General features: G+C 35.2%; 1 protein-coding gene across 2 annotated transcripts in view; it reads right to left on the reverse strand.

Moving 5' to 3' along the window:
• Window positions 1-27,226, reverse strand: part of VPS13C (vacuolar protein sorting 13 homolog C) — a 171,892-nt gene that overhangs the window by 30,152 nt on the left and 114,514 nt on the right. For both annotated transcript variants that reach the window (XM_026518614.4, XM_048219822.2), the window contains 15 exons: window positions 26,814-26,906; window positions 23,976-24,341; window positions 23,493-23,579; window positions 21,790-21,945; window positions 21,357-21,621; window positions 19,432-19,592; window positions 18,334-18,455; window positions 17,540-17,834; window positions 15,655-16,044; window positions 13,615-13,719; window positions 12,771-12,935; window positions 11,166-11,294; window positions 10,633-10,766; window positions 9,033-9,159; window positions 4,058-4,293 (listed from right to left, as the gene is read on the reverse strand). In XM_026518614.4, coding sequence (XP_026374399.2) covers window positions 4,058-4,293; window positions 9,033-9,159; window positions 10,633-10,766; window positions 11,166-11,294; window positions 12,771-12,935; window positions 13,615-13,719; window positions 15,655-16,044; window positions 17,540-17,834; window positions 18,334-18,455; window positions 19,432-19,592; window positions 21,357-21,621; window positions 21,790-21,945; window positions 23,493-23,579; window positions 23,976-24,341; window positions 26,814-26,906 — 2,831 coding nt within the window. The remainder of the gene's footprint in view (window positions 1-4,057; window positions 4,294-9,032; window positions 9,160-10,632; window positions 10,767-11,165; window positions 11,295-12,770; window positions 12,936-13,614; window positions 13,720-15,654; window positions 16,045-17,539; window positions 17,835-18,333; window positions 18,456-19,431; window positions 19,593-21,356; window positions 21,622-21,789; window positions 21,946-23,492; window positions 23,580-23,975; window positions 24,342-26,813; window positions 26,907-27,226) is intronic.

Below are 27,226 nucleotides of genomic sequence, written 5' to 3' on the forward strand. Positions count from 1 at the left end.
TTCCAACCATTTAAAAATGTAAAAAATTCTTAGACTGAGGTCTCTAAAAAACAGGCCATCAGCTAGATTTGGCTCATAGGCCATACTTTGTTGACCCCTGATTAGAGAATACTGTTTGCATAATGATAAAATAAAACCCCATTATATTTTAATTTAACATAGTTTGTTCGTACTAATCAATGATACTGTTAACAATGTCCCCACTATATCATGTATTCAGTCAAAGAAGATAATGCATAAAATATCCACTATAAGTTATATAAATTATATAAACCTTGGGCTGCCTGGGTGGCTCAGTTAGGCATTCAACTTTTGATTTTGGCTCAGGTCATGGTGTCAGGGTTGTGAGAACGAGCTCTGAGTCAGGCTCTTCTCTGGGTGTGGAGGCTGCTTAAGATTCTCTCTCTCCCTTTTCCACTGCCCCTCCCCTCCCTCTAAAATACACTGAATGAATGAATAAATAAATAATATAAATCCAACACTGATTCATGATAAAAACGCTTCAACAAATTAGGAAGAGAGGGGAACTTCCTCAACTTGAAAAAGAACATCTCCAAAAAACCTACAGTTAACTAGATGCTTTCTTACTAAGATCGGGTACAAAGCAAGGATGTTTACTCTCATCACTCCTATTCAACATTGGGAAATCCTAGACAATGCAATAAGTCAAAAAAATAAAAGGTACACAGATTAGGAAAGAAGAAATAAAGCTGTCTTTGTTCTCAGATGACATGAATGTCTATGCAGAAAATCCCAAAGAATCAATCAAAAAATTCCTGCAACTAACATTTCAAAATACAAAGTTAATATATAAAAATCAATTGTGTTCTTATATATCAGCAATGAAAAACGGAATTTGAAATTAAAAACACAATAATATTTATATTAGCACCAGAGAAATGAAATACTTAGGTATAAACAAAATCTAACAAATTTGTGCAGAATCTATGAGGAAAACTACAAAAGTTTAATGAAAGAGATCAAAGATCTGAATACAAAGATCTGTGTACATGCATATGCAGATTGAATATTGTCAAAATATCAGTTCTTTCCAAGTTATCTATAGCTTTGATGCAATCCCAACCAATATCCCAGCTGATAAATTAATTCTAAAGTTTATATGGAAAGGCAAAAGACTCAAAATAGTCAACATAATGTTCAAGAAGAAGAAAGTTGGAGGACTGACCCTACATGACTTCAAGATTACCACAAAACTATATAAATCAAGACAGTGTGGTATGGGTGAAAGAACTGACAAACACAACAAGAGAATAAAGGGTCCAGAAATAGACCCAAACAAATATAGTCAACTGATTTTGAAAAGGAGCAAAGGCAATTCAATGGAAAAAGGACAATCTTTTCAACAAATGGTGACAGAAATGAACATGCAAAAAAAAAAAAAAATCAAGTTAGACATAGAGCTTACACATTTCACAAAAACTAACTCAAAATGTTTAATTATAGACCTAAATATCAAACACAAAACTATAAAATCCAGCAGGTAGCACAGGAGAAAATGTAAGTAACTTTGCATTTTTGTGACTTCTAAAATACAACTCCTAAAGCACAACTCATGAAAGAACCCACGCTGGGCCTCATTAAAAATAAAAACCTCTTCTGTGTGAAAGACACTGTTAAAAGAATGAAAAGACAGTCAGAGACTGGGAGAAAATATCTGCAAAACACATACCTGATAAAACGATTGTACCCCAAATATACAAGGAACTCTTAAAATTTGATAAGAAAAATGAAAAATTAAAAAATGGGCAAAAGACCTGAATCTCACCAGAGAAGATGTTCTGATAGCAAAGAAGCATTTGAAAAGATGCTCAACAGCATACATAATTAGGGAATTGCAAATTAAAACAATATTGACATATCACTACATCCCTGTTACAATGGCCAAAATCTGGAACACTGACAACGCCAAATGCTGGCAAGGATGTGGAGCAATGAAGGCTCATTCATTCATTCCTGGTGGAAATGCAAAATGGTGCAGCCACTTTGAAAGACAATTTGGCAATTGCTTACACAACTAAACATAATCCTACCATAAAATCCAACAACCCAAACGAGTTAAAAACTTATGTCTATACAAAAACCTGCCTATGAAGGTTATAACAGCTTTATTCATAAATGCCAAAACTTAGAAGCAACCAAGATGTCTTCTAATAGGTGAATAAACTGTGGTACATCCAGGCATGGGATATTATTAAGTGATTTTATAAAAATAACTTACCAAGCCACAAAGAGACATGAGAAAACTTAAAAAAAAATATTGCTAAGTGAAAGAAGCTTATCTGAAAAGGCTACGCACTGATTCCAGTAATATGACATTCTGGAAAAGGCAAAATTTTAGAGACAGTAAAAGGATCAGTGGTTTCTAGAGGCTCAAGGGGAGGGAGAAAGGGATGAACAGGTGGCACACAGGTGATTTTTATGACACTGAAACTATTCTATAGGACACTGTAATGACAGATATGTGTTATTCATTTGTCAAAACCCATAGAATCTGGGGTGCCTGGGTGGCTCAATTGAGCATCTGCCTTCGGCTCAGGTCATGGTCCTGGGATCCTGGGATTGGGCCCTGCATCGGGCTCCCTGCTCAGCGGGGAGTCTGCTTCTCCCTCTCCTCCCCCTATTCCTGCTCTCTCTCTCTCAATGAATAAATAAAGTCCTAAAAAAAAAAAAAACCATAGAATTTACAACACTAAGAGCAAACTAACTTAAACAACATCAATACTGGACTTTAGATAATAATAATGTATCAACATTAGTTCATCAATAGTAAAAAATATACCACACTATTTCAAGATGTTAATAAGAGGGGAAAGATTCAGGACACAGGGGAGCTCTGTACTTTACAGCCATTTTTTCTGTAAACCTAAAACTGCTAAAAAAAATAAGTCTATTTTTAAAAATTATGTAACTGATTTATTTTTCCTCAGTACACATCACCACTGAATTAATGTGTATTAAATGTGTACTGCATCAGAAAAAATATAAATATAAAAATATAATCAAGTTCTTTTAGATGAATTTTTAAAAGTCCTTATAAAGACCAATCTGACAAAATATAGTAGCATACATAATACTAAAATAAAAATGTTATATTAAAGAACAACAGAGTAAAGAAACTGAATTTATAGAACTTAAAAATTATTTTCATATTTAGGTTAAAAATACTATAAAAAACTGAAGTGTATAACCAAGAGAATATATATATACATATATATACAGAAATATATTACATATATACAGAAATATATTAATATTATATCAATGGATGTGTATACCCTTTATAGAACTCTTAATCTTCCAGGTGTTGTGTGAAGTGTGTTACATACGTGATGTTTATTGACCTAATTTTTTGCTTCACTAAACATGATTATTGATAGATGCCATGATGGTTATACATGGTAACATGTTAACCATTCCACCCATCAGCCTCCAAGAAAAGGAGTCTTTTACCAAAGTCAGTGAGATTTAAAAAGTCAAAATAAATAAATTCAAATATTTTTCTTATACAGACGCAAGCAGAATCAGAAACAATAACTGGTTCCATCCATCACTATTTAAAAGTTCTAAATAACTGCCCATTAAGGACTATGTACCCATGTCAAATACTGCCTCCTCCATGAATGTCTTCTCCAATGTGTCTGACCCACTGCTGTCGGCTCCCCCTAATGCATGACAGTTTCCTCAGCCTCTACTGCACAAAACAACTTAGTTGCTTCTATCTCTGTACTTCCATTGCATGTATATATACTTCTTTGCAGCACTTCTGTTATTACAATTCATTAAAAGAATACATACCAAAAACAAAGAAGCCAACCTCTTTTTTCCCCCACCAACTGATGATGAGTACAGTAAGTGCAAAGCCATTATCTTAGTCATCTTTCTATCTTAGGGGCTTTTCAACTAGCAGTGAAAAAAATCGTTCATAAGTTATGCAGTACATCAAAATTCAGAACACCTGTTCACTCTCATTAAACTTGATATTATGAACTCAATGCTTTTTAAAGATTTCTGATGCCTTAACTTCCTTCTTCCGTACCTGGTTATCCCAATATATGAAACTTCCTGCTTGTTTTCATTGTTAACCAGGGAAAGCCCAAGACTGTGCAGAGAAAAGGTTATTTCGTGATCGGCCTGCTCCATTTCTTCTGCCTGCAGTGCTTTGGAAACCAAGGCAACGTCATCAGTGAAAAGCAACACTCTCTGGCGCCCATCTAGGAAAGATACCCAGTGTATCTGAGTATTTGCATCATAGGGAAACTGGCCACATTCATCCTGGGGAAAAGAAAGACTTTATATTAAACCCATAAGTAGTAAACTTTTATTACATATTACATAAAGTTAAACTATAGTCACAGAACATTTAGAAAAGTTTAAAAAACATGACTATAAATTGGAAAACCATCAAAATGATATAAATTAATTAAAGTCATAACCTATTTTAAAACATTGCTCACCGATTTTTTTCAAACAATAACAAACATTAACAGTGCTTAATTTTTTTTGTACCCTAGGTTTGACTACTCAAAGGGCACTCGGCAGGAATAAGAGTATCCTGCAAGGGTACCAGTGTTCTAAAATGCTTACTTGTCTCCAAGGTGAAGAAGTTCCTAAGTTTATTAGAACAGTAATCTCATGTAAAACTAACCTAGTTTATTTTTATGTTTTAATAACATAACACTGCAAGTATTTATACATCACACTATATAAAGCTATGATTTGTACTTAAGATTTGTACTGTTTTGCAAAACCTTCTTGGCTGAAGGTCTCATATAGCACTAAAAATATAAGACTTGATTTGGTCAGTGTTTTCAGAGACTGAAATAGTGATTTCCTCCTCATTCTGGGCTTTACATAAATATAACAGTTCATTTCAACAAGCAGTACAAGTACCTACTATGTGCTTTTCATTTCATGCTTTCTTGGGGGAAAAAAGCAAATAAAGGATTTATCAAGAGCATAGGAATAGCTGAGTGTTGTTGCTGTTTAACATCTATCTATTGCTTTTTTTAATTGAAGTATGGTTGACACGTAATGTTTCATTAGTTTCAGGTGTACAACATAATGATTCAACAACTTTATATGTTATCCTATGCTCACCACAAGCATAGCTGCCATGTCACCATTCAAGTCTATTCTTCTACCATTGACTAGATTCCCTCTGCTATACTTGTCAGCCCCGTGACTTAGTCCATAACTGGAAGCCTCGACCTCCGACTCCCCTTCACCCGTTTCACCCACCTGCCACCTCAACCTCTGGCAATCACAAGTTTGTTCTCTGAATTGATGGGTCTATTTCTGGGGGGGGGGGGGTTGTTGGTTGTTTGTTTTTTAGATTCCAATGTTTAAGTGAAATCATATGGGATTTGTCTTTCTCTGACTTATTTTGCTTAGCATAATACTCTCAAGGTCCATCCATGTTGGCACAAATGGAAAGAACTCATTATTTTTAAGACTAAGTAATATTCCATTATACACACACACACACACACACACACACACAGCCCACATCTTCTTTGTCCATTTATTTACTGATTACACAGGCTGACTACGTATCTTGGTTATTATAAATAATGCTGCAATAACCACAGGGGTGTATATACCTTTTCGAATTAGTGTGTTTTGTTTTGTTTTGTTTTTTTTAATGTTTTTTTATTATGTTAGTCACCATACAGTACATCCCTGGTTTCCGATGTAAAGCTCAATGCTTCATTAGTTGTGTATAACACCCAGTGCACTATGCAACACGTGCCCTCCTCACTACCCATCACCAGTCCATCCCATTCCCCCACCCCCCTCCCCTCTGAAGCCCTCAGAATTAGTGTTTTTGTTTTCTTTGTATAAATACCCAGAAGTGGAATTGCTGGATCATACAGTTTATTTTTAATTTTGTGAGGAACCTCCATACTGTTTGCCCCAGTAGCTGCACCAATTTATATTCCCACCAAGTGTGCATGAAGGTTCCTTTTTCTCCACATCCTCACCAGCATATTTCTTTTTAAAAATCTATTGCTTTTAACATATGTCAAAGTAGCCTATTCAATTTTTAAAATTCTAAAATGCAATCAAATTTTGCAAATGTTTCAGAGATACCTATTAAGGTGAATTCTCTCTGTAAAGTACAAAATTTGATGTCTTGGTTTCAATCTTAGTTATTACTAAAGTACTCTCTAATCTTATTTATTTTTCATCTGTTTGATCTGTTAAAAATTAAATGAGGTGTGTTAAAATATCCTCTGCTGTGTTTCAGTTGACTTCCAGCATTTTAAGATCTATATTTTGATATGATGTTATTCTTTGCATGAAAGTTTGTGGCAATCATGCCTTCTTCGTCATATCTATTTAAAGGTTTTTGCTTTGAATTATAGTTGTTCAGAAATTAAAATCAACAACTTTGCTTTCTTTTTACTTCTGTTTGCCTGCTAAATCCTTAGTGCCTCTTCATGCTTATAATGTTCTGTGTTGGTATGGCTAAGACACATCTTTTGTAAGTAGCATATAGTTAGATAGTGTTTTCTAGCTTAATCTGAGTCTTGTCTTTTAATAAGGAGAATTTAAACCATTTTCATTTACTGACATAATTGATAGGAAACATGATTTAGCGGGAAAAGTCTGTGGACTGTTAAGTCAGACAGACCTGGTTTTGAATTTTAATCAGCAGTTCTGAATTCTGATAAGAATAAGCGATACTATGCAGAAAACATTAACACAGGAGATAGATTCAGTAAAAGGTATTTGCCACTTGTTACATTTTTCCTTAGGTCTCCTTCCTTTACGGGCAAAATTATCTTTATTTTTATTTTCTCAATTGTTTTAAAATTCTCTTACCAATGATTTTTAGTTCTACTAATAGTTTTTTTTTAAAAAAAGCCTTCATCTACACTTCTATAATTAAAATTAAAGATTAAATGGTATATTTATGGTATGAACAGAATATATTATTTCCCTACTCCACTTTCACTTCATTCGGTTGTATCTTTTATTTCACTATGCATTCTTCTATTTCATAGCTGTTACAGCTTTATAACTTTGTTGAGGATGCAAGGCATAAATCTGGAAAATTTCTTGTGGTCCTTCTGCAGTAAAAAAATTTTCAGAGGTATAATCACCCTCTGATTCTACAGGATAGTACTACATTTTTTTTCCTGAACTATTTTTTTCATAAATCTCATATTGCTGATATTTTTTTTTCCTGTTCATTCACACTTAATGAGGAAAGATCTGTTCAGACCTAGTGTTTGCCAATAATGTATGGATTTTCTCTGAACCCCCTCACCATGTCCACCTGGGCCCGAGTGGAACTCCCTTCTCAAATCAACTTAGCAGACAAGGGAAGGGGCAACTGCCTTGCTTCTAGATCAGTTTCTAGAATCTGGCAGATTATGTGCTGAGGCACAATTATCTACTTTTCCTACTGCCTGGTTCTCTAACACCAAATAGAAGAGAAATATTAAAAAGCACAATCCCCACATACAAGATTCCCAGATTCTTCCTGAATCTGCCTCAATATACAGACCTGAATATCCTCCTCCAGGAGGTCCTTCCCACTTTCTCTCTAGTGTCTACAGACTACCAGTGGGTGTCACAGTTACTGCACAGTGTTAAATGTGAGGAGAGGGGAAACAATACCAGCACAGTCAGAGACCTCAGCTAGAGCTCCCGTGTCTCTGAGCCAGGAAGCTAAGGGGATCAGGGAATTTAAGCCTCTATACCATTTACAAACCTTGAGTTTCGGTCTTGTAAAAAGTAAAGCACAAGCAAGCCTGTAGAGCTCCATCAAATTGTCATGGTGAAAATTATTCCAAGAATCTTCTAACAGAGGAACTACCAGTCTGATTTTTCAAAAGTGGATAAGTCTTTATCTCTTTTATGGGTATTTCAGAGGGAATATAGGAGAGGATAATTCAGCCACTGTTGGCCAATTACCATTTTAAGGCAAAAGTCAATAAAGCTTTTTTAACAACTGGCATTATCAGACAGTAGAACAGAACACTGTATGAACTTTTCATAATAAATATATTTCTACGGAAATAAATGATCTGCATCACTAATACAGGAGCAACTCCTACAATACAGAAAGGCTGGTAGGTGACTCCTTAAGACCTTCCCAACGTTTAAGAGTCTAAGAATAACATATTTGATTAAATTAGCACCTAAATATTGTTTCAATAAATATTTCATTAAATTTCTTATATGGGATAATTTGCATACTGTCAGATTCCTTTAATTAAAACATATGGTCTTTATTGAGAAAATATGCCTAAAAACCTCAGAGCCAACAGTGCTATGCATATGTTCAAAATAAAGTTGTTTTCACTTAGCTTTAAACTTCTTTTTTTTTTTTTTGACATTTTACAAAGTGTTCTAATATTGGAAGTATTCTTTCTTTCTTTATTTATTTTTATTTTTTCATAATAATATTTTTATTATATTATGTTATTCACCATACAGTACATCCCTAGTTTCTGATGTAAAGTTCGATGATTCATTAGTTGCATATAACACCCAGTGCACCATGCAATACATGCCCTCCTTACGACCCATCACCAGTCTATCCCATTCCCCCACCCCCCACCCCTCTGAAGCCCTCAGTTTGTTTCTCAGAGTCCATAGTCTTTCATGCTTCATTCCCCCTTCTGATTACCCCCCTTCATTCTTCCCTTTCTTCTCCTACCGATCATCCTAGTTCTTATGTCAGGGATCATTTCTATAGTTTGTTAAACATCTTTTCTTTAAAAAAAAAAAAAAAAAGGCATATAAAAAGATACTTTACTGGTCTTTACTTAGGCAAGATAAAGCAGGCCTATTTTTTAAACTGTAAATAAATTATTTTGACTAATCTAAAATACTGGTATGAACTACTTGCAATCTAAACTCCAAAACCAACTTATTTTGAAAATACTTTCAGTTCATTTTTAGTTCAGTAAGGACAAAGATGACTGTGTGAAACTGGCTTGTCTGCTTCCTTCGCCACCGGGCAACTCATTACAGTGCTCGTTCACATCAAATGATACCTTTAACAGACTGTGTTCTCCGGTATTTGCTGCATATGTCCACGTAAGTTTTCTGATACCAGTAGGATCTGCCCATGCAAAAAGTCGAGCTTCTCCTGGCACCAAGTGCACTTCCTCCTGTGACCCACTGAAACACAACCACCAGAGAGATGAAAACAGCCAGGCCCTGAGAAACCCAGACCTGTGGTTTACAGAGCAGGGGACTGGCACAAAAATCTTGTAAAACTGCCTTTTTTTAATAAACAGAACTCTGCCTAAAAATAAGTACCCTAAAATGTCCAATAAACTAATGGTTTAAAGCTTGAGGGAAGGGAATATTATTGACTTTCTGAAGTTGCAGGATACTCCTAATTCATGCAGGCAATAGAATTCATTAAAGTAAACAAACTGGCACATCAGAGTTCACCTGCAGAAAGAGCCATAAACAATAAATCCTTTAGCAGCAGTAGAATGTCACTCAGTGCTTAAAGTTTATTAATCAAATGCAATAGATAAGAAACACGAGTCTCAGAAAAAAAACAAAAATTAGGTCCACACTGTTGCTACTCAAAGCATGATCTACAGAGAAGCAGCAACATTACATGGAGCTTGCTGAAATTGCAAAACTCTGGGCCCCGCCTAAAACCTACTAAATCAGAATCTGCATTTTAACAAGATTTCTGGGAGATCTTCAAATTTATCATTAAAGTTTAAGAACTATTAGTCCACATTACAAAAAACTTTACAGGGAACAACAACAACAAAAGGAACCCAATTAGGTTTCAATCCCATTCTGCACTTTTAAACCTCCCACTGGATTCAAACCAGGAGAGTTAAGAACAGGTAAATCCACAAGGCATTATTTTAGATAAAATAATTCTATATGTAAAAATAAACTTAGGTATATGCAAGATTTTGTACATATATAAAATAATGCCTTACAGATTAATAATAATAATTCTTGGTAAATATGTAATATATATTTTAAGGATTTAAAACTATGTTACATCATTAAATAATGGTATCATCCAAGACATTAAATAATGGTATCATCCAAGCCAAATGACAGAACAGCAAAATTCCTATCATTCCATACTTAAACTCAATACCCTACCTATTCATTGAGCTCTCATTTAATCTTCTACCACCTCTACTGGGGGGAAGAAAACCAACTTGATAGAGATTTATAGGGAGAGGTTCACTGAGCATTTCCAGATTACAAAAGAATAACAATGCTTAAACAGGTAACAGGTTCACAGTTCCTTATATGCCATTCTGAAATTTTAAAAGCTCCAAAAGTCCAAAGATTTTTGGTATCAAAAGTCGTTTGGCTAAAAAACCTAATCTGAACTGATGTGAGATTATTAATAGTTTTGATTTATCCCACTTAGTATGAATATTCATAAGTTCTGCTGCCGGAATATTAATGTATTGGACTATAGAGAACCATCTCAAAACCTGTTGAGGGTGTTATAATACACAGCATGTGTTCCATGTTACCTTTCTAAAATCAGAAAATATGTGGAATGTGAAACACATCTACCACCTCAAGTGTTTCCTAGAAAGGAATGTGGGCCAGTAAAAAGCAAATGAGATTTTCCATGAACCTTTTTCTTCATACCTCTGTTTGTACGTGACGACGTCCTGTGATGTGTGGTTTATTACCAGGGCAGGTGCAGATCCCTCGTGGTAATCAGAAAAGGTTATGACAGTTGAATGTTCAGCAGTGTTTACATCCACCAAGATACCCCCATTCTATTGCAGAAAAAAAAATTTTTTGAGGTATTCGTTTAACTTGCAGTGACATGTGGAACTTCAATCAGTTACGTAGACAACAAAAAATCGGTTTTCTTAAGTTCTTAACGAAAAGCACACTGGCTCTGATCTCTTACAAATATATGTATAGCACCTTACAAATATATATATTAGCACCTTCAAATGATGACCAGATTTTTTTTCCAGGTAAATTCTGTTTTTCTTAACTTAAATTCAATTAGTCAATCTTATAGCATGTTTTAATAAAATATTAAAAAAAAAATAAAATAAAATAAAATAAAATATTTTAAAGCAAATTTAAAAAATCGAAGACACTATTTTAAAACATGAAAACATAATAAAAAAATTAAATTTAATTTAAAAACCATGAAAACATACCAGCTCTTCTAAGCTCAATAAAGTGCCATTATCCTGTCGGTTATAAAAAAATGGTTTGGAGGATCCTTCACAGCCCACCACTCTCACACAAAGTTTGCCTGACAAATTTTCAGGCCAAAAAGGAAGGCACTAAAAATATAAAAGTTAACATCAGTCTTAAAAAAATACGGAGGTATAAATAAGACAATGGCTAATTAAGTTTTCAATTCTAAATCTGATCATGATACAATTATTACTAAGTTTCTTAAAATATTTCTTCCACCTCTCATGTTAAAATTATTAACAATATAAGGCCTATTTATGGAACCAAAAAACTCCATCAGAAGAACATAGATCGATTAGTCTGTATGCACTTATGAAATAATTATAAGAAACTAAAGAGCTTACTGATTAAGAATGCCTCAAATATCTTGAATATTTAAAACCTATAATCTTAAAACATCTGCTTTTGTGCATATCCCATTATAATTCCTTAATGTATTATGAATTCTTTCAGTGTTATCTTATCCTAGATAAACTAGAAAGACAACTGAAGGCAGAGAAGAGAACACATGGACCTTGCTGGAAGTCCTAACATTACCTTCCTAACTGATCTTAATCAAAGCATATACCTCTCTAAGCCTTATCTGTAAAACTGCGGTTTTAGTTCCTAACATAATACAAAATGTCCCTCTGTTATTCAACACTAGGTAAATTCTATTTCTGAATAAAAACGCTACTATTATCAAACCCATATCAATGATAATGAGTATTTATTTGTTGCCAAGTCTACAGAGATCATTCTAAGTGTCTGGGAAAGCCAATGCCTCTCAGAGCTCTAAATTTGTATCACTGGAATCCTTCCTTTTAAGCTTATTGCTATATGTTTTTAAATATATACAGTATTGTTTTTGAGATGTACAGAAGAATGGTTCTTTAAGGTCAGCTGGTTTGGTTGAAAACTCAGGCAAATTCAAGCAGTAATGCTCATCTTTGCACCTGTCCTCTTCTCCACTCTTTCCCTCACTCTCTTCACTCCAAAAATCTTATTGAACCTGCAATGTAAGTCAAATCCCCCCTCTTCTATGAAACACTCCTTTTTTATCTTGGCCACAATGATGGTGACTTCTAATGACTGTACTGACTTTAGAAAAGTATGAGATTCAATTTCCTTCTCTGTAAAGTTAGGGGGTTGAATTTTAGGACATTTTCAAGGAAACTTTCAAATAATCTTATTTAGAAATTCTAATACCACCTATAACTTAGCATATATTATCTTTACGTCCATGTGCTACTTTATATGAGTCTTAAGCCCTCCAACAAGATTATATGCTTTCTTGAATGCAGAGACATTATCCTGACTATTATGATAATTCGTAGTACATTATATTTATGTTCTTTTCACAATACCCATCCATATGTTCTATACATATAGGAAGAATTAGAGCCTGGGTGTTAGCCCTCTAGACTGGCTAGTGCAAAAGAAAAGTCAAAATTGACTATCATATTTTAATACACAAATATTATAGCAGAATGAGTGTAACAAAGAAGTATATGCAATTCTTACTATATGTCCATATTTATTTGTACATTTTAGGAGCCAGTTATAGTAAAGGAAAATTTTACCTCTGAAGAAGCAATATAGTTCCACTTATTAGTTGGCATTGAGCCATCAGATGCAATTTCACCAACTTCTAGTTCTAATGATGACTTGTTTGCAATGGTGCAAAAGGGAGTCAGAGTAACTATTCGTGTAAGATTAAAACTGCTCATTTTGATGCTAACACCAACCTGTGTAAAGGAACAAACAAGTTTATTATTTCCCAGTACTTTACATAGTTTCTTTGAAATGTACACACACATACCCCATTCATACACGAATTTCTTAAAATATTTTAAAATAACACTTATTAAGTAGAGTAACTAATATAAGCCATCTTCAACTACTGATTATCTTCTCACAAAGAAAAATTTTGGTTTCTTAATTTGGCTCCATCAGAAATCAATTCAAGAAATACCAAGTGATAATCTAACTAATGATGACCTGTAATATTTGTTTTATTTGTATTCTTTATTTTTTAACATTCCAAACATAAATTATTTTATAATCAGTGGAGAGGCTCAAGTTTTGCTGCCTTATCATCTCTCTACTAATGAACTAAGATGAAAATTTCAAAGTGGCAATAAAACAGGTCCACTGGCATCAGATTACTTAAATTTTTACCATCAAATTTAATATTTAAGAAACATTTGGCAGAGAATAGTATGGAATGAGGATTTAACTTACTTCTTAAACTTTTGTAAATTCTGGTTTTGTCCTGATATTAGTGGCCACAGAAATTTATAGAGGTGACAGTCCTTTACATAATACTTTGAATTCAAATTTCTGTACCCCTTAGAATTTAACTGGTTTACTGAACTGAAGAAAATGTGAATGAAGTCAGAGATAAATAAGCAAGCAGAATCTTACCAGGTACTCCATATTGTTGGCAGGACACTTCACACACCCATAACTTCCCACTGTATCCAATGAAAAACCACTAGACCAGGCACTCGTCGAAATTTTTAATTGTACCTACACCAGAGAACACATAACTGCATATAAGAAACCTGAAAGACTGTATTAATATTTTATTTGAGGGAAAGTTGTCAGATCACTAGAAATTTACTTAGTATCATGGGACACAGAAAAAAATAATCAAAGCCATACTGCCAGCGGGTCACAGAAGCACAGATATTCTAAAGGCTAATAAAATAAAAGCAGAGTTCTGATCTTCCCATTCACCTATGCAATGAGTTTAGTGAATTTAAAGATGTATACCAAAGAAAAAAAAACTATAATGTAAACTGATACTTTCTCAAGTGTTACACTTAAGATATTAAGCTAACAAATTCGTAAAGTTTGTATACCAAAGAAAAAAAAGCTAACAAAAGTTTGTATACCAAAGAAAAAAAAGCTAACAAAAGTTTGTATACCAAAGAAAAAAAAGCTAACAAATTCGTAAAGATGTATACCAAAGAAAAAAAAACTATAATGTAAACTGATACTTTCTCAAGTGTTACACTTAAGATATTAAGCTAACAAATTCGTAAAGTTTTAAAACATAGAGAATTTATGCTTTTTTTTTTAAAGATTTTATTTATTTATTTGACAGAGATAGAGACAGCCAGCGAGAGAGGGAACACAAGCAGAGGAAGTGGGAGAGGAAGAAGCAGGCTCATAGCGGAGGAGCCTGATGTGGGGCTTGATCCCACAACGCCGGGATCACGCCCTGAGCCGAAGGCAGACGCTTTAACCACTGTGCCACCCAGGCGCCCCAGAATTTATGCCTTTAACATTATTCAGCAAATGTTAAATGAAAGGCATCATGATCAGCAGAATGGAAGAAAACAGGACACAGTTCCTGTCTTTAACGAGCTCCAACTAAACAGGGATAATTATGATGCAAGACTCAATGTGATTAACAGCTACACGAGCGGTACAAAATGCTACCAAGGTGAGAAGGTAAGAAGTTTACTTCTAGCTATGAGATTTAGATAAAGTTTTATAGAAGAGATCTAATTGTCCTCCTCCATCAACCTAACTAGATTATAAAAAGCCTGAGGACAACCAGAGGTAGGATACATAAACAGGTAATTATAATGCTCTGGATTAATCGATACTTTAAGACAGTGGTTTTCGAAATGTGGTCCCTGGACCAGCACCATCAGCATCACCTGGGAATCTGTCAGAAATGCAATGTTCAGACTCTACCCAGACCTACTGACTCAAATAGGGGCACAACCCAGAAATGTGTTTGAAAAGCCCATTAGGTGATTCTAATGCACAAGTTAAATTTGGGAACCACTGCTCCAAAAGGACAAGGATGTAATATCTAGCTCCACTTTAGACAGTTAGAAATCCCTCACACTGTCAAGCCTGAGCACAACGATAGCCAAAGGATGAACAGCAAGTAACCAAAAAGATGTGGCAGACAGTGAAAGCAGAGGGGAAGTAGCATTCTGGCAGAGGGTGGAGCACAGACAACGGCCTAACAGTGACTTGGGACAGTGTGTGATAAGCAACTGCAAGACAGGGATCTGCAAAGGACGGAAGGGACCAGAGCACAAAAGACCAGGCTCAGGTACTAGGTTCTCTCTCAGAAGCCTGGTTTAGTGCTTCATACCTAGGTGCGCTTAGTTAATAGAAGCCAAATCCTACTCTTCCACCTTTTGAAATGGGATTTCATCACTGGTAAACTACATAGAAATCAAGCTTTCTACCTGACACTACTAAAAGAACAGAAGTAATTCCAAAGGCCATGGAGAAAAGGGCAATTCAGCTTTGGGAAACTCTTGCTAGTCCTAACATCCCACTTGACTATGTATTCCTGAAAAGTCTCCTTGGGCCTACTTCCTACCAGTGGCACTTAGCAAACTGGTAAGCATGGATTTAGGGAAGGCTAATGACTCACGAGTTTCCAGATTAGGAATTTATCTATTTTAAATTGTTATATCAACCAAAACCCACCTTATTTTTACTAAAAATGTTCTTCTTCTTGAAGGAGAATAAAATAATATCCCTGAAATCAGCTGGATGTTTCACGTGAATGTCTTCTGAACGATACTGGAGAACCCGAGAAGTCTTGTTGATTAGCCAGTAGGGACTAAAGATGGATAGCACCATCCGGCTGCCGATTCGTTTGACATGTATTGACAAGTCAACTGACATCACTTCTGCGGAGTCAGAGGAAAAACACACAAGAAAGAATTCGGGAAGTGTATCACATATACGGAAATGTCCGTTCCAGTTTCTGCCCTGATATTTCATCAGAACCAATTCCATTATCTCTCCACTGATTTTCGAGTGTAGAACATCAGCAGCACTGCCTTCTGCGAGCTCATGAGTTTCTGCTGTTCCCTAAAAGCAAACAAACAAAAACTAAATTTGCTTAGTGATTTTTTTAAACCCTGTGCAAGAGCAATATCCATATTTTATACAAATGCTAACAAATAACCTACCAGATTCAGATTAACAGACAAGTCTTCAATGAAGTACCATGTTTACATATGAGGAATGTCCAGTAATTACTAAGCACTAAAAAGAAAACACTGTATCACAGCCAAAGGCAGAAATTGTCTTTTGGCCATGAGCAGGCCAATGGCCATAAGTTTGGGGAAAAAAGTCAGATCTATGCCAAGAATCAAAGGATAGATTCAGGCATGCTGGCTGTTGTCTATGCCATTAAATGAGCCACTAACTGCCTGGGTTTCAGCTTCATCTGCTATTCACACACTATGCCTAGTGGTTCTCACACAAAGAGAAGGAAAGTGATATCAAACTATTCTGACAAGCTATCTAAGTAAGGTAGAATTATTTTCAAAATGAATAACAGCCACATAATAAATCAGGCTTTGTTTCTGAAAGCTTCTCTTGCATAAGTACTGTCTAGTTCATTTAATTCATTTTAGTCTTTACTCCTCAGGGATGACTCATTGTCAGATAAAGAAAAGAAATAATTTAGGTTCTAACACTTTCCAGCCTTTTGTATTTTAAAATGTTGTGGCATGAAAATCTAAAAATATTTATCATACATCATTACTAAAAAATGTTCCCTGTTATTTCTTAGACTAATTATTTTATTTTTTATTTTTATTTTTTTTTAAGATTTTATTTATTTATTCGACAGAGATAGAGACAGCCAGCGAGAGAGGGAACACAAGCAGGGGGAGTGGGAGAGGAAGAAGCAGGCTCATAGTGAAAGAGCCTGATGTGGGGCTCGATCCCACAACACCGGGATCACGCCCTGAGCCGAAGGCAGACGCTTAACCGCTGTGCCACCCAGGCACCCCATAGACTAATTATTTTAAGTTCAACAGAAACCTGGACCAAATAATCATACTATTAACTTTAAAATGAAAACCTTAAAATTAACTTTAGAATAAAGTTAAATGAAGTATTTCCCCATTGCCTTTTTTCTATCCCTTAGCTAATGGAATTTTACTTAATTAATAGAGATTATTATGGTTCTTAACTCACAGCAGATGCAATAGAGTTCAATGGAAGGGAGCAAAGGAGCCAAATTGCCTAGGTTCAAATCCCAGCTCTACAACTTACTAGCTATGGGTTCTTGGGCCTGTCACTTAAACCGTGTGACTCAGTTCCTTCATCTGCAAAATGGGCCTAATAATGGTACCAACTTCACAAAGTTATTGCAAGGATTAAATGTGTTAATACATGTAAAGCACATGGTACAGTGATTGCCATATACTAAATGCTATATCATTTCTTGCTGTTATTAATATTAAAGCATTACAAGTATACTATAGAAAATACTGACCTCAACTAAAAAAACAGTAAAAAAAACAGAATTCACTCTGCAATAATAAAGGTCAAACAAAATACAGAGACATACTTCGAGTAAGTATCTTAGAGAATATGGGAGAAGGTTCCGCAAAGTGAGGGTAGGATAAAGATGAATAATGTAAGCTGGATCCCAGTCTTCCTCATGGGTACATATATAGCTTAATTCATCAGGCAGAGCAACTGTATTGACAATGAGAGGTAAGAAGTTGACTTCTACTGATGGACATTGCAGCATACATCTGACTTCCCTGCTCCTGTGAAGTTCTTCCTTCCAAGAAATGTAAGTGGTGGATTCTTTGTACTGATTCTCTAAGATACCAGCTGGCTGAATAAACAACTGACATCTAGAGAAAAAAAAAACAGAGTGGGGGGGAAAAAAGGTTTTATCAAAAACTTAAGAAAAAGAATCTCATTACATCTTCTTGGTAACGCTACAAGGTAAATACTATTATTCCAATTTTTATAGATGAGGAAAACAAGGCTATGAAAGGTTAAGAAACTTGCCCAAAGTCATATAGCTAACCCATGGAGGAACTGTCTGGGAAAAAAAAAATCTGTAAACAATGACAAGTTAGAAAAAAATAGTCATTTCAAATATAAAGACAATCTAATAAAGACAGATTTCAGAAAATTCTAAAACATTGAATATACAATAAGAAATTTTCATCTGGTAAATTAAGTGATTAAATAAATGTATTTCTCTATGTCTTAAAACGGCTTTTACATATTTTCAGATAATGAAAATATAAGCTTCTTTTTTCTAGAATAGAGATCCTAATTCAAAGAATTAAAAATATGTATTGTGAACCTTTAAAAACGTAGTATATTCAAGGAAGTATGTACCTATATGAATCTAAAGGAACATGGAACTCCTCTTCAGGTCTGGCTACTCCAATGCGCTCCAACAGCTTAACATTCTTAACAGATTTATAGATGATGAATGCAATAGAGAAATGGTTTTTAATCTGTTAGATAAAAAGACATACACGTTGTTTAAAAAGATATAGATGCTCAAAAGAAAAATGTGAGCTGCACACAGTTACTTTAAGAGCTAAAAAGTTTAAACCCAATATTAGAAGATATTTTTATGGATGATTGAAAAACTTTGGGATATTTAAATGCTATATATGAGAGACTTAATGTTTAAGTGGCAGTTGAAAATTTCTAGGATATTCACATGCTCTTTCCTCTATGTTCATTGTTAGTGTATAATATACATTAATTTTGAAGACTTCAGCCATGATATTTTCCCCATTACAACCTTTTTTCAATGCACCATATGAAAACAGGAAAGGATAGCAAAGGAAATATGAGGAAAAGTACTACAGCCCTCTTTTCTTAACTAAATATGATACAGGCTAGGGCTAATAGCAAACTGAGAGGGAACAATGGCCAAAAATGGAAATTCTTTTATTTTGTATCTGATGTTACAAAGTAGGAAGAAATGTTCTTTTGATGACTATATAATGAAACCTGTAATAATGCACAGAAGAAAAATGGATAAAGCCTTAAAGGTAGAAAAGATTAAGATAGAAGATTTCGTTCTGGTGAGATCATCCCAATATTCCTTCACATATACTTGGAAAATACAGTCCCAAGTGATATACAAAGAGAATGGAATGTTATCCTATTTGACAACCAGTTATAATTATTAATACTCCCAGTTCTAAATCTTTAAAAAAAATAGAAAAAAGCTTCATTAATTGTAAACCTAGACCACAACAAAAATGGGCTTTCAAGTCACGAGACTGTTTAATCGGACATTTAAAATGAAGACTATTACAAAAGCAAGTTGGACTGGAAATAGCAGTCGGCTGAATCTATAATTTATTTCTGAATAATCAGTATTGACTTAACGTTTTACCATTTTCCTATATTCAGCTAAATGACTGAATACTTCTTGTTTTACTCGAAGGGACACAATTCACTTTAATGCGTTACCTGCAGAGGAGACCGAAGGGTAATTACTTTACTCCCTGCGGTGGCATCGATTTGTACCAAGACTGAGTCAGAACGACTGGCATTGGGGTTCCGTACATTATACAATTGTCTTCCAGATCTGGCAACAGGAACTTTTGCAACTTCTGTATATCCATGAGGTACTAAGGCAGAGCAGAGCATAAGTGAGAAGCATTCCAAATGTTAAATGTCTAAGTCTCAGCAACTTAAAATAATGACAAGAGTACTCTTTATGACTAAAACTGATGACTACACAAAATGCTTTTCTAAGACATAGGAACTAACAAAGAAAGGAAACTAAAGAAACTAAAATTAAAAAAAAAAACTAGTTATAAAATTTTTTGACCCAAACAATTTCCCTTGTTTTAAGTTGTATTAAAACCAAGAAAGAGGGGCGCCTGGGTGGCTCAGTTGGTTAAGCAACTAACTCTTGATTTTGGCTCAGATCATGATCTTGGGGACCTGGGATTGAGCCCTGCGTCAGTCTCCAACCTCAGCGGGGAGTCGGCTTGGGATTCTCTCTCTCCCTCTGCCCCTCCTTCCCCTGCCCCCACTCATGCACACACTCTCTCTCTCAAAACAAATACATAAATCTTCAAAAACAAACAAACAGGGGTGCCTGGGTGGCACAGCGGTTAAGCGTCTGCCTTCGGCTCAGGGCGTGATCCCGGCGTTCCGGGATCGAGCCCCACATCAGGCTCCTCTGCTATGAGCCTGCTTCTTCCTCTCCCACTCCCCCTGCTTGTGTTCCCTCTCTCGCTGGCTGTCTCTCTGTCAAATAAATAAATAAAATCTTTAAAAAAAAAAAAAAAAAAAAAAAAAAAAAAAAAAAAACAAACAAACAAACCAAGAAACAGACTTTTAACCCTAGAGAACAGACTGATGATGGTTACCAGCAGGGAGAGGGGTGGGGGGATGGGTGAAACATGATGGGGATTAAGGAGTGCACTTGTTGTGATGAGTACTGGTATATGGAAGTGCTGAATCATTATACTGTACACCTGAAACTAGTAATACCCTGTATGTTAACTAATTAGAATTAAAATAAAAACTTCTAAAAAATGTATTAAAACAAACAAAATCCAACTTGTTCCTTATTCTTTCAACTATATAGCAATAACACCTTTTCTTTGTAATGGTGATAATTACTGTCAATATTTTAAGACTTCTGAATATAGTTAATTTTCCTCTCCTCATTGAACACACGTTCTTCTTGAAGCATACTACATATTGTACTATTTAAGGGCACAGAAATAATCTAATTTTCGAAGGTAAATCTTTTTTTTAAAGATTTATTTATTTTAGAGAGAGAGCATGTGCACGTGCATGTGTTTAATCATCTAAAAAGAAGACTATTACAAAAGCAAGTTGGACCTATGTTAGTGGGGGGAGGGGCAGAGGGAGAGAAAGCATCTCAAGCAGACTCTGAGCTGAGTGCTGAGCTGGATGCAGGGCTCAGTCCCACAACCCTGAGATCATGATCTAAGGTAATTCTTTATTTTAATTTTTTAAAACTTTTTAAAGATTTTTATTTATTTATTTGAGAGTGAGAGAGAGAATACAAGTGAGAGAAAATACAAGAGCCAGCACGAAGTGGGGGGCAGAGGGGGAGAAGGAGAAGCAGACTCTCCGCTGGGCACGGAACCCCACAAGGGGCTCGATCCCAGGACCCCTGGATCATGACCTGACCTGAAGGCAGATGTTTAAGTGACTGAGCCACCCAGGTGTCCCTCTAAGGTAATTCTTAATCAAATTTAATTTTCTCAAGTTTAGAGGAAGAAAACGAGACAAGCCTTTAGAAATGTGTTTCCCACAGTATCAGCAGCAATATCTTCATATTTTATCAAAAATAAGCCCCACACCTACAATTTCAAATATGCCCTTAAAATAAAATAAATATAGCATACCAAAGGTTAGAGTGAAGAAGGAGCTTTCTTGACGGCTCAATACAGATAATTTTCCTTGACGTGAAGGTTCCATGCTAGCATATTCCAATTCCAAATTCTGACCAGCATCGACATCATAAACACCACTTTTCTCAAGGGAGCCTACTACTCTAAGATTATGATTGGGCTGCACCTTAATGGGAACACCGACAGCATTTTTCACTGTAAAAGGAGCCCTATCTTTTAAAGAGTAGTCAAAAGTAGAAGCAGCGCCCTCTGAAAAACCCTGAAAAGGAACATAACATCACAATAAAATTTTTGCAAAATGCAATTTTTCCCCAAAATTAAACAAGACTACATTTTTAAGAAACTAATTTTGATGACAAACATCAATAATCTACACGTTTCAATTTAAAATCTTATTTGAAAGATTCCAAGCAAAAACCAAACATACTTTGGCTAAATTGTTGAAAACATTCAGGCAACTTTTGGATATTGTTATATTCATTGTATCTCCTGAAGAAATATGAAATGCTGTTTGTGGCTCAGGAAGAAAAATAAAATCATCTCCTGGCATTAAACTTCTATCCTGGACTGGATTCTTCTTTACCTATGATGATAAATAACATAACACATTTAAGGTATTAGTCAATTAATAATAAAGTTTAAAAACTCTCAAAGAGGGGTGCCTGGGTGGCACAGTCGTTAAGCGTCTGCCTTCGGCTCAGGGCGTGATCCTGGCGTTCTGGGATCGAGCCCCACATCAGGCTCCTCTGCTATGAGCCTCTTCCTCTCCCACTCCCCCTGCTTGTGTTCCCTCTCTCGCTGGCTGTCTCTATCTCTTCAAATAAAAAAAATAATAAAATCTTTAAAAAATATATAAATAAATAAATAAATAATAAAATAAAAAATAAAAACTCTCAAAGAGTTAATTCTCCTAAACTGGTCCCTTTATATTAAAACTCCTCAGAAGTTTCATTTTAAAAAATACTCAGTTCTCCACTTAGATTTAGCACAGATCCGCAGTCTTTCTTTCAGTGTATAGTCAGTGCATGGGGTAATGTTTAGAACGGTGCCATGAAAGCACTCAAAGTCAGCTATGATATTTGTCTCTTGTGCATTCCCCAGAGCAAACTGTTGACCCAGTGTCGCCTGACTAGCAGTCCTTATGTGTTGATGAGGAATCTAAGACGACCCTGAAGTCTAAACTGATACTTATTGGAGGTAATGTGGAATTGGTTCTACTCTTTACTGTTAACACGTACAAATAATATGATAAGCTTTCAACCAGCCATCAGATTCCATCATAGTTTTTGTTCCAAAAGAGCTCAAAAGCCTTCTGAAAAATTATTTGTTAGCCTGTCTGTGCCAGAGACAGGTAGGTCAGAAATACTACTACTTCACCGAGAGGAAATTGGGACACAGGTTAAGTGACTTCTCATCTTTAAAGTAAGAATTTGCTGAGGTGGTTTCAGTGCCTCACAGCTCAGTCAGGCTACCGCAGACAGCTGTGTTGTGATAATGCATTAAGGGTCTATAACTCATTTTCCTTTGAGCCCAGAAAAATGTGCTTTGGTATCTAGGATTCTGAAGTGCTCTCAAGAAATATCATAAAGAGATAACATACAAAAAAAATCATGAACTAGAATTCAAGTTTTCTCAAATTTTTTTGGTCTCTTAAAACCAAGGAGGATCTCAAAGATCTCCATTTATATGGATCATATCCATCATGTGAAGTCTATTAGAATCTAAAACAGAAAACTTGAAATACTCATTTAAAAATAATAATTATATGTTGAATACTATTTTTAATAAAAGATACCTATTAAAGTTATCTTTCATAGTAAAAAGAGGGGCATTTACAAATCTCTCTAGTGCCTGCCTTAAGAGAAGACAGGTGGATTCTCATTTCTGCCTCAGTATTCATTCCGTTGCAATATCACAGTCTCGGGAAAATTCCATTGTATGCTCATGAGCAGATGAGGATAAAAATGATATATAACGTCTGAGTATCATTATGAAAAGAGTTCTGATCCCATGAACCCCTTGAAAGGGCCTCCAGAATCCTAGACCACATCTTGAGAATCACTGAACTAAAAAATATAAGTGAATGCCCTTAGTGCCGTTCAACATAAAGATATTTTGTGGTGTCCTTACATCAAGCCTTAAATTCCATTGTCTCTTCCCCTCCACTCTCTCAATTAGTGGCTCCCAAACAGCATGGGTCTCATTGTAATAGTGAACCTGGAAAGGCACAGAATTATAATTAATAACAGAGTCTTTCAACTTTAACCACATATTTCTATAGCCAGTAGGAAAAAAATTATGTAATTAATGTTACATGTCAATTGTCATTTTAACGACACACCTAAAGACACAAAGGATATCTATAAAGAGGGTGCATTTGCCTTTTCTCTCTTACTTTACTGCCGTAAACAAACTGTTTAACAAAAAAATCTTTAAAAAATAATGACCAACTAAATAATACCATGCATCAACAAGTTCAATATTAGAATGTATTATCTATTTATATATATACACTTGCTGTAGCCATGCACAAACAAGAAAAGCTCACATCTTAATTCTGCAATTGTACTTTTGAGGAGCTGGCTCTGGAAGTACAAAATGATGTGGTCATACCTCTAATGTCATGTCAGCAGTAGCAGCCATAAGGGAAGTCCAATTTTTAATATTTCCTGAAAACTTGGACTCTGCCAGTAATAAAGGTACGGTTCGATGCCCAAGGCCACATTCTAAGGTAACCTGAACCGACTCTACAACAACGGCACAATTTTCCTCTATTGATGGATGCTGAATGTCTTTGAAATTTTCCGTTATTTCTGTTGCCGTGTCAACACCAAGAAACCAAGAGTTATAATCACTAATAGATTTGACATCCCAGAGATTTTCTGTTTCCTTAGATGTATCTTTGGATTCATCTTCTTTTGTCTTCGGAGACATAGCAGCCATGATTGTCATCACAGTATTCAGAATTATGGGTGAAATCTTTAAAAAAGAAAGCAGAAAAATTTTAAGAATAAATTATTTCCCAGATGAGAAGAATACATAACATAAAAGTTAAAAAATGAATTAAATATAAGTAAATATTTAATATATTACATTCATACCTAAGGAAAACAAAAGGGAAGACACAAAATCCTATGTCAAGTCAACTAACCTTGTAACAATGATTACTGCCCAGGCTATTCTGGAATTAAGTAATTGACATTATATGTCAATCGTCAAAACCTAAAGTTAAATTGATCAATTCAGAGTAAAACAGTGTTATGCAAACAGAAAAACGTGAAGTATAACTGAATCTTTCATGTTTCCAACAGCTGCATTAACTAAGCTACAGTGTACGATCCGCATCTAGGTATACACACGTGGTTTTCGTTTGTCTTACTGAAACGAAAAGCCTATTAATCACCACGGATTCCCTTACACTTCGCCCAAGATCTGCAAATTCTACCACTTATTAACGTTGTAAATTATCTTTGCTCGCCTCCTCATTCCTATGACTGTGCCTTAGTTCTACACTGATGATGTCTTCTAGGTCCGGTCAGCACCCTCACAACCCACCGTCCACACTTCCACCAGCATTATTTTTCTAAAACCCAAACCTGGGCATGCCATTCCTATGCCTAAAATCTTCAACTTCCCATAACTTTAAGGATAAAGCTTAAACTTCTTTTTAGCTTAGGACACAAAGGCCTTTATAATCTCATGCCTAATCAATGAGCTAGCAAGGGTTTCCCAAAGTTTGAACAACACTCGGTTAAATAAACTATATTGTTCAGTTCTCACAACCTTTACTTGTTTAATATGCTAAAAACATATGATTACATCACCAAAAGAAGGATCTGGTATGTACCTCTTCCCAAACTTACCTGTCAACTAAGTCCCTTTTTTGTCCTTGCCTTATCAATGTCACCTATAATTAGCGCTCTCAATCTTACAACTCCACCACACCTTTCTCTCCAGCCATGTGGGATCATCCCTCTAAGTCTTAAAGGGTTTTTCATACCTCTGCTTTTGTGTCTATTGTCGGTTCTGTCTTGATAACCCTCATCCTCCCTCTCCATCTAACCTCCATCAGATTTTCAAAACTTAGTCCAAGTAGCCCCACTTCAAGGCAGCTTGTCCTGATGTCCTGGTCTGAGTTAGAGGCCCCTTGCCTGTGCTCCCAATAGCACCTTGTGCATGCCTCTAGCTCTGAGAGCCGGACTCACTGATTTACTTCTTTCTGTCACATATCATTCAGTTTTTTGAAGGTAGGGACTATGTATCGCCGATGCCTTCTACAGGACATTTTTCATTCATAGTAAGAGCTCAAAAAATGTTAGCTGAATAAACAAATAAATTGATATACAAAGAAAAGGAAAGATAATCCCCCCAGCACCTTAACCTATTGTCTTAGATTAAGTGCAGGCAAATTCAAGAACTTCCCCCCTCCATTTACTACTTTAAGTTTTTAAAAAAGTAAATCTGTTAACAAAATACAATCTAAAACTACCTAGTATTTTAAAATATTGAGAGAAAATCACGTTGTTATTTGTATGGTAATTCAAATGACATTAGTTTGAGCCTTGGTTTAATCACTATCAGCTCTTTTATAGTAAAGCTACTATAAGAACCTCAATTTTGGGGGGCGCCTGGGTGGCGCAGTCGTTAAGCGTCTGCCTTCGGCTCAGGGCGTGATCCCGGCGTTATGGGATCGAGTCCCACATCAGGCTCCTCTGCTATGAGCCTGCTTCTTCCTCTCCCACTCCCCCTGCTTGTGTTCCCTCTCTCTCTGGCTGTCTCTATCTCTGTCGAATAAATAAATAAAATCTTTAAAAAAAAAAAAAAAAAAAAAAAGAACCTCAATTTTGTAGAGAGAAACAGATTTTGGAAAGTATTCTATATCTTCCATTTATAACCAATCATGAGGTCATACTTAAACAACACAAATGCCACTGGAGAAAAGAGATCGGTTTTTCTATACTTCAAATACTTCAAATGCAAGAGATTTTAAAAAAGCAAATCCTAATAATTTATTTCTAGCACATATCTGTCATTATAATATAAGACAAACAAAACATTTAATTACATAATTATTAAATTCAAATTATACCTCAAATAAAAGCCTAAAAATAACTTATGACAAATAATAGCAACTTCATTTTTCTATCCCTCCTTCCCATTTCTTCCCACCCCATCTTTGTTGTTCCCCAAACCCAATCTCCCCAACACACATACAAGCAAATAGATAGAAACTATCCGCATCATTTGTAGACATTTAAAAGTACTCTTTTAAAAAAGACAGAAATAAACATTTAAATTCCATTCTGAATTGAATGAGGGAATTTTAATGTTAGTGGTATTTACTGTTTGAATATGTGATATGACTAGCATACTGCTCTAGTTACAAGAGAGATCAAAAGATATTGTTAGAAAAATAAGAATTTTTACACAAATAACATGATAGGCACTAACCTTAATTATAAATTCTTCAACCATAATACTTATATTTTGTTTTCCTGAGGCCCACATACATTTTTCCATAAATAAAGAACAAGGCTGTAAGACCTAGAAACAAATAAATGAAATTCATATTTCCTTAGTAATAGATCTGTTGTGCATATATATATATATATATATATATATATATATGTATAAAATACACACAAGAATATGTCTTAAGTGGGGATCTTTAACTATAGCCTACTACTGAAAGCAAAAGGCAAATTAAACTAGCTGAGAATTTCTTGTGAGGGCTCTTCTGAACTATGACAATCTGTGAACATTGTAAAAGGACTTGAAGCAGCTCTGATCAATTCCTCTACATCAAATTCTTAAGTAATGATGTACACTTACTAATAGAAGTTTAAAATGTTTCCTTTCACTAA

The sequence above is a fragment of the Ursus arctos genome, unplaced genomic scaffold, assembly GCF_023065955.2.
Source record: "Ursus arctos isolate Adak ecotype North America unplaced genomic scaffold, UrsArc2.0 scaffold_36, whole genome shotgun sequence".
NCBI lineage: Eukaryota > Metazoa > Chordata > Mammalia > Carnivora > Ursidae > Ursus > Ursus arctos.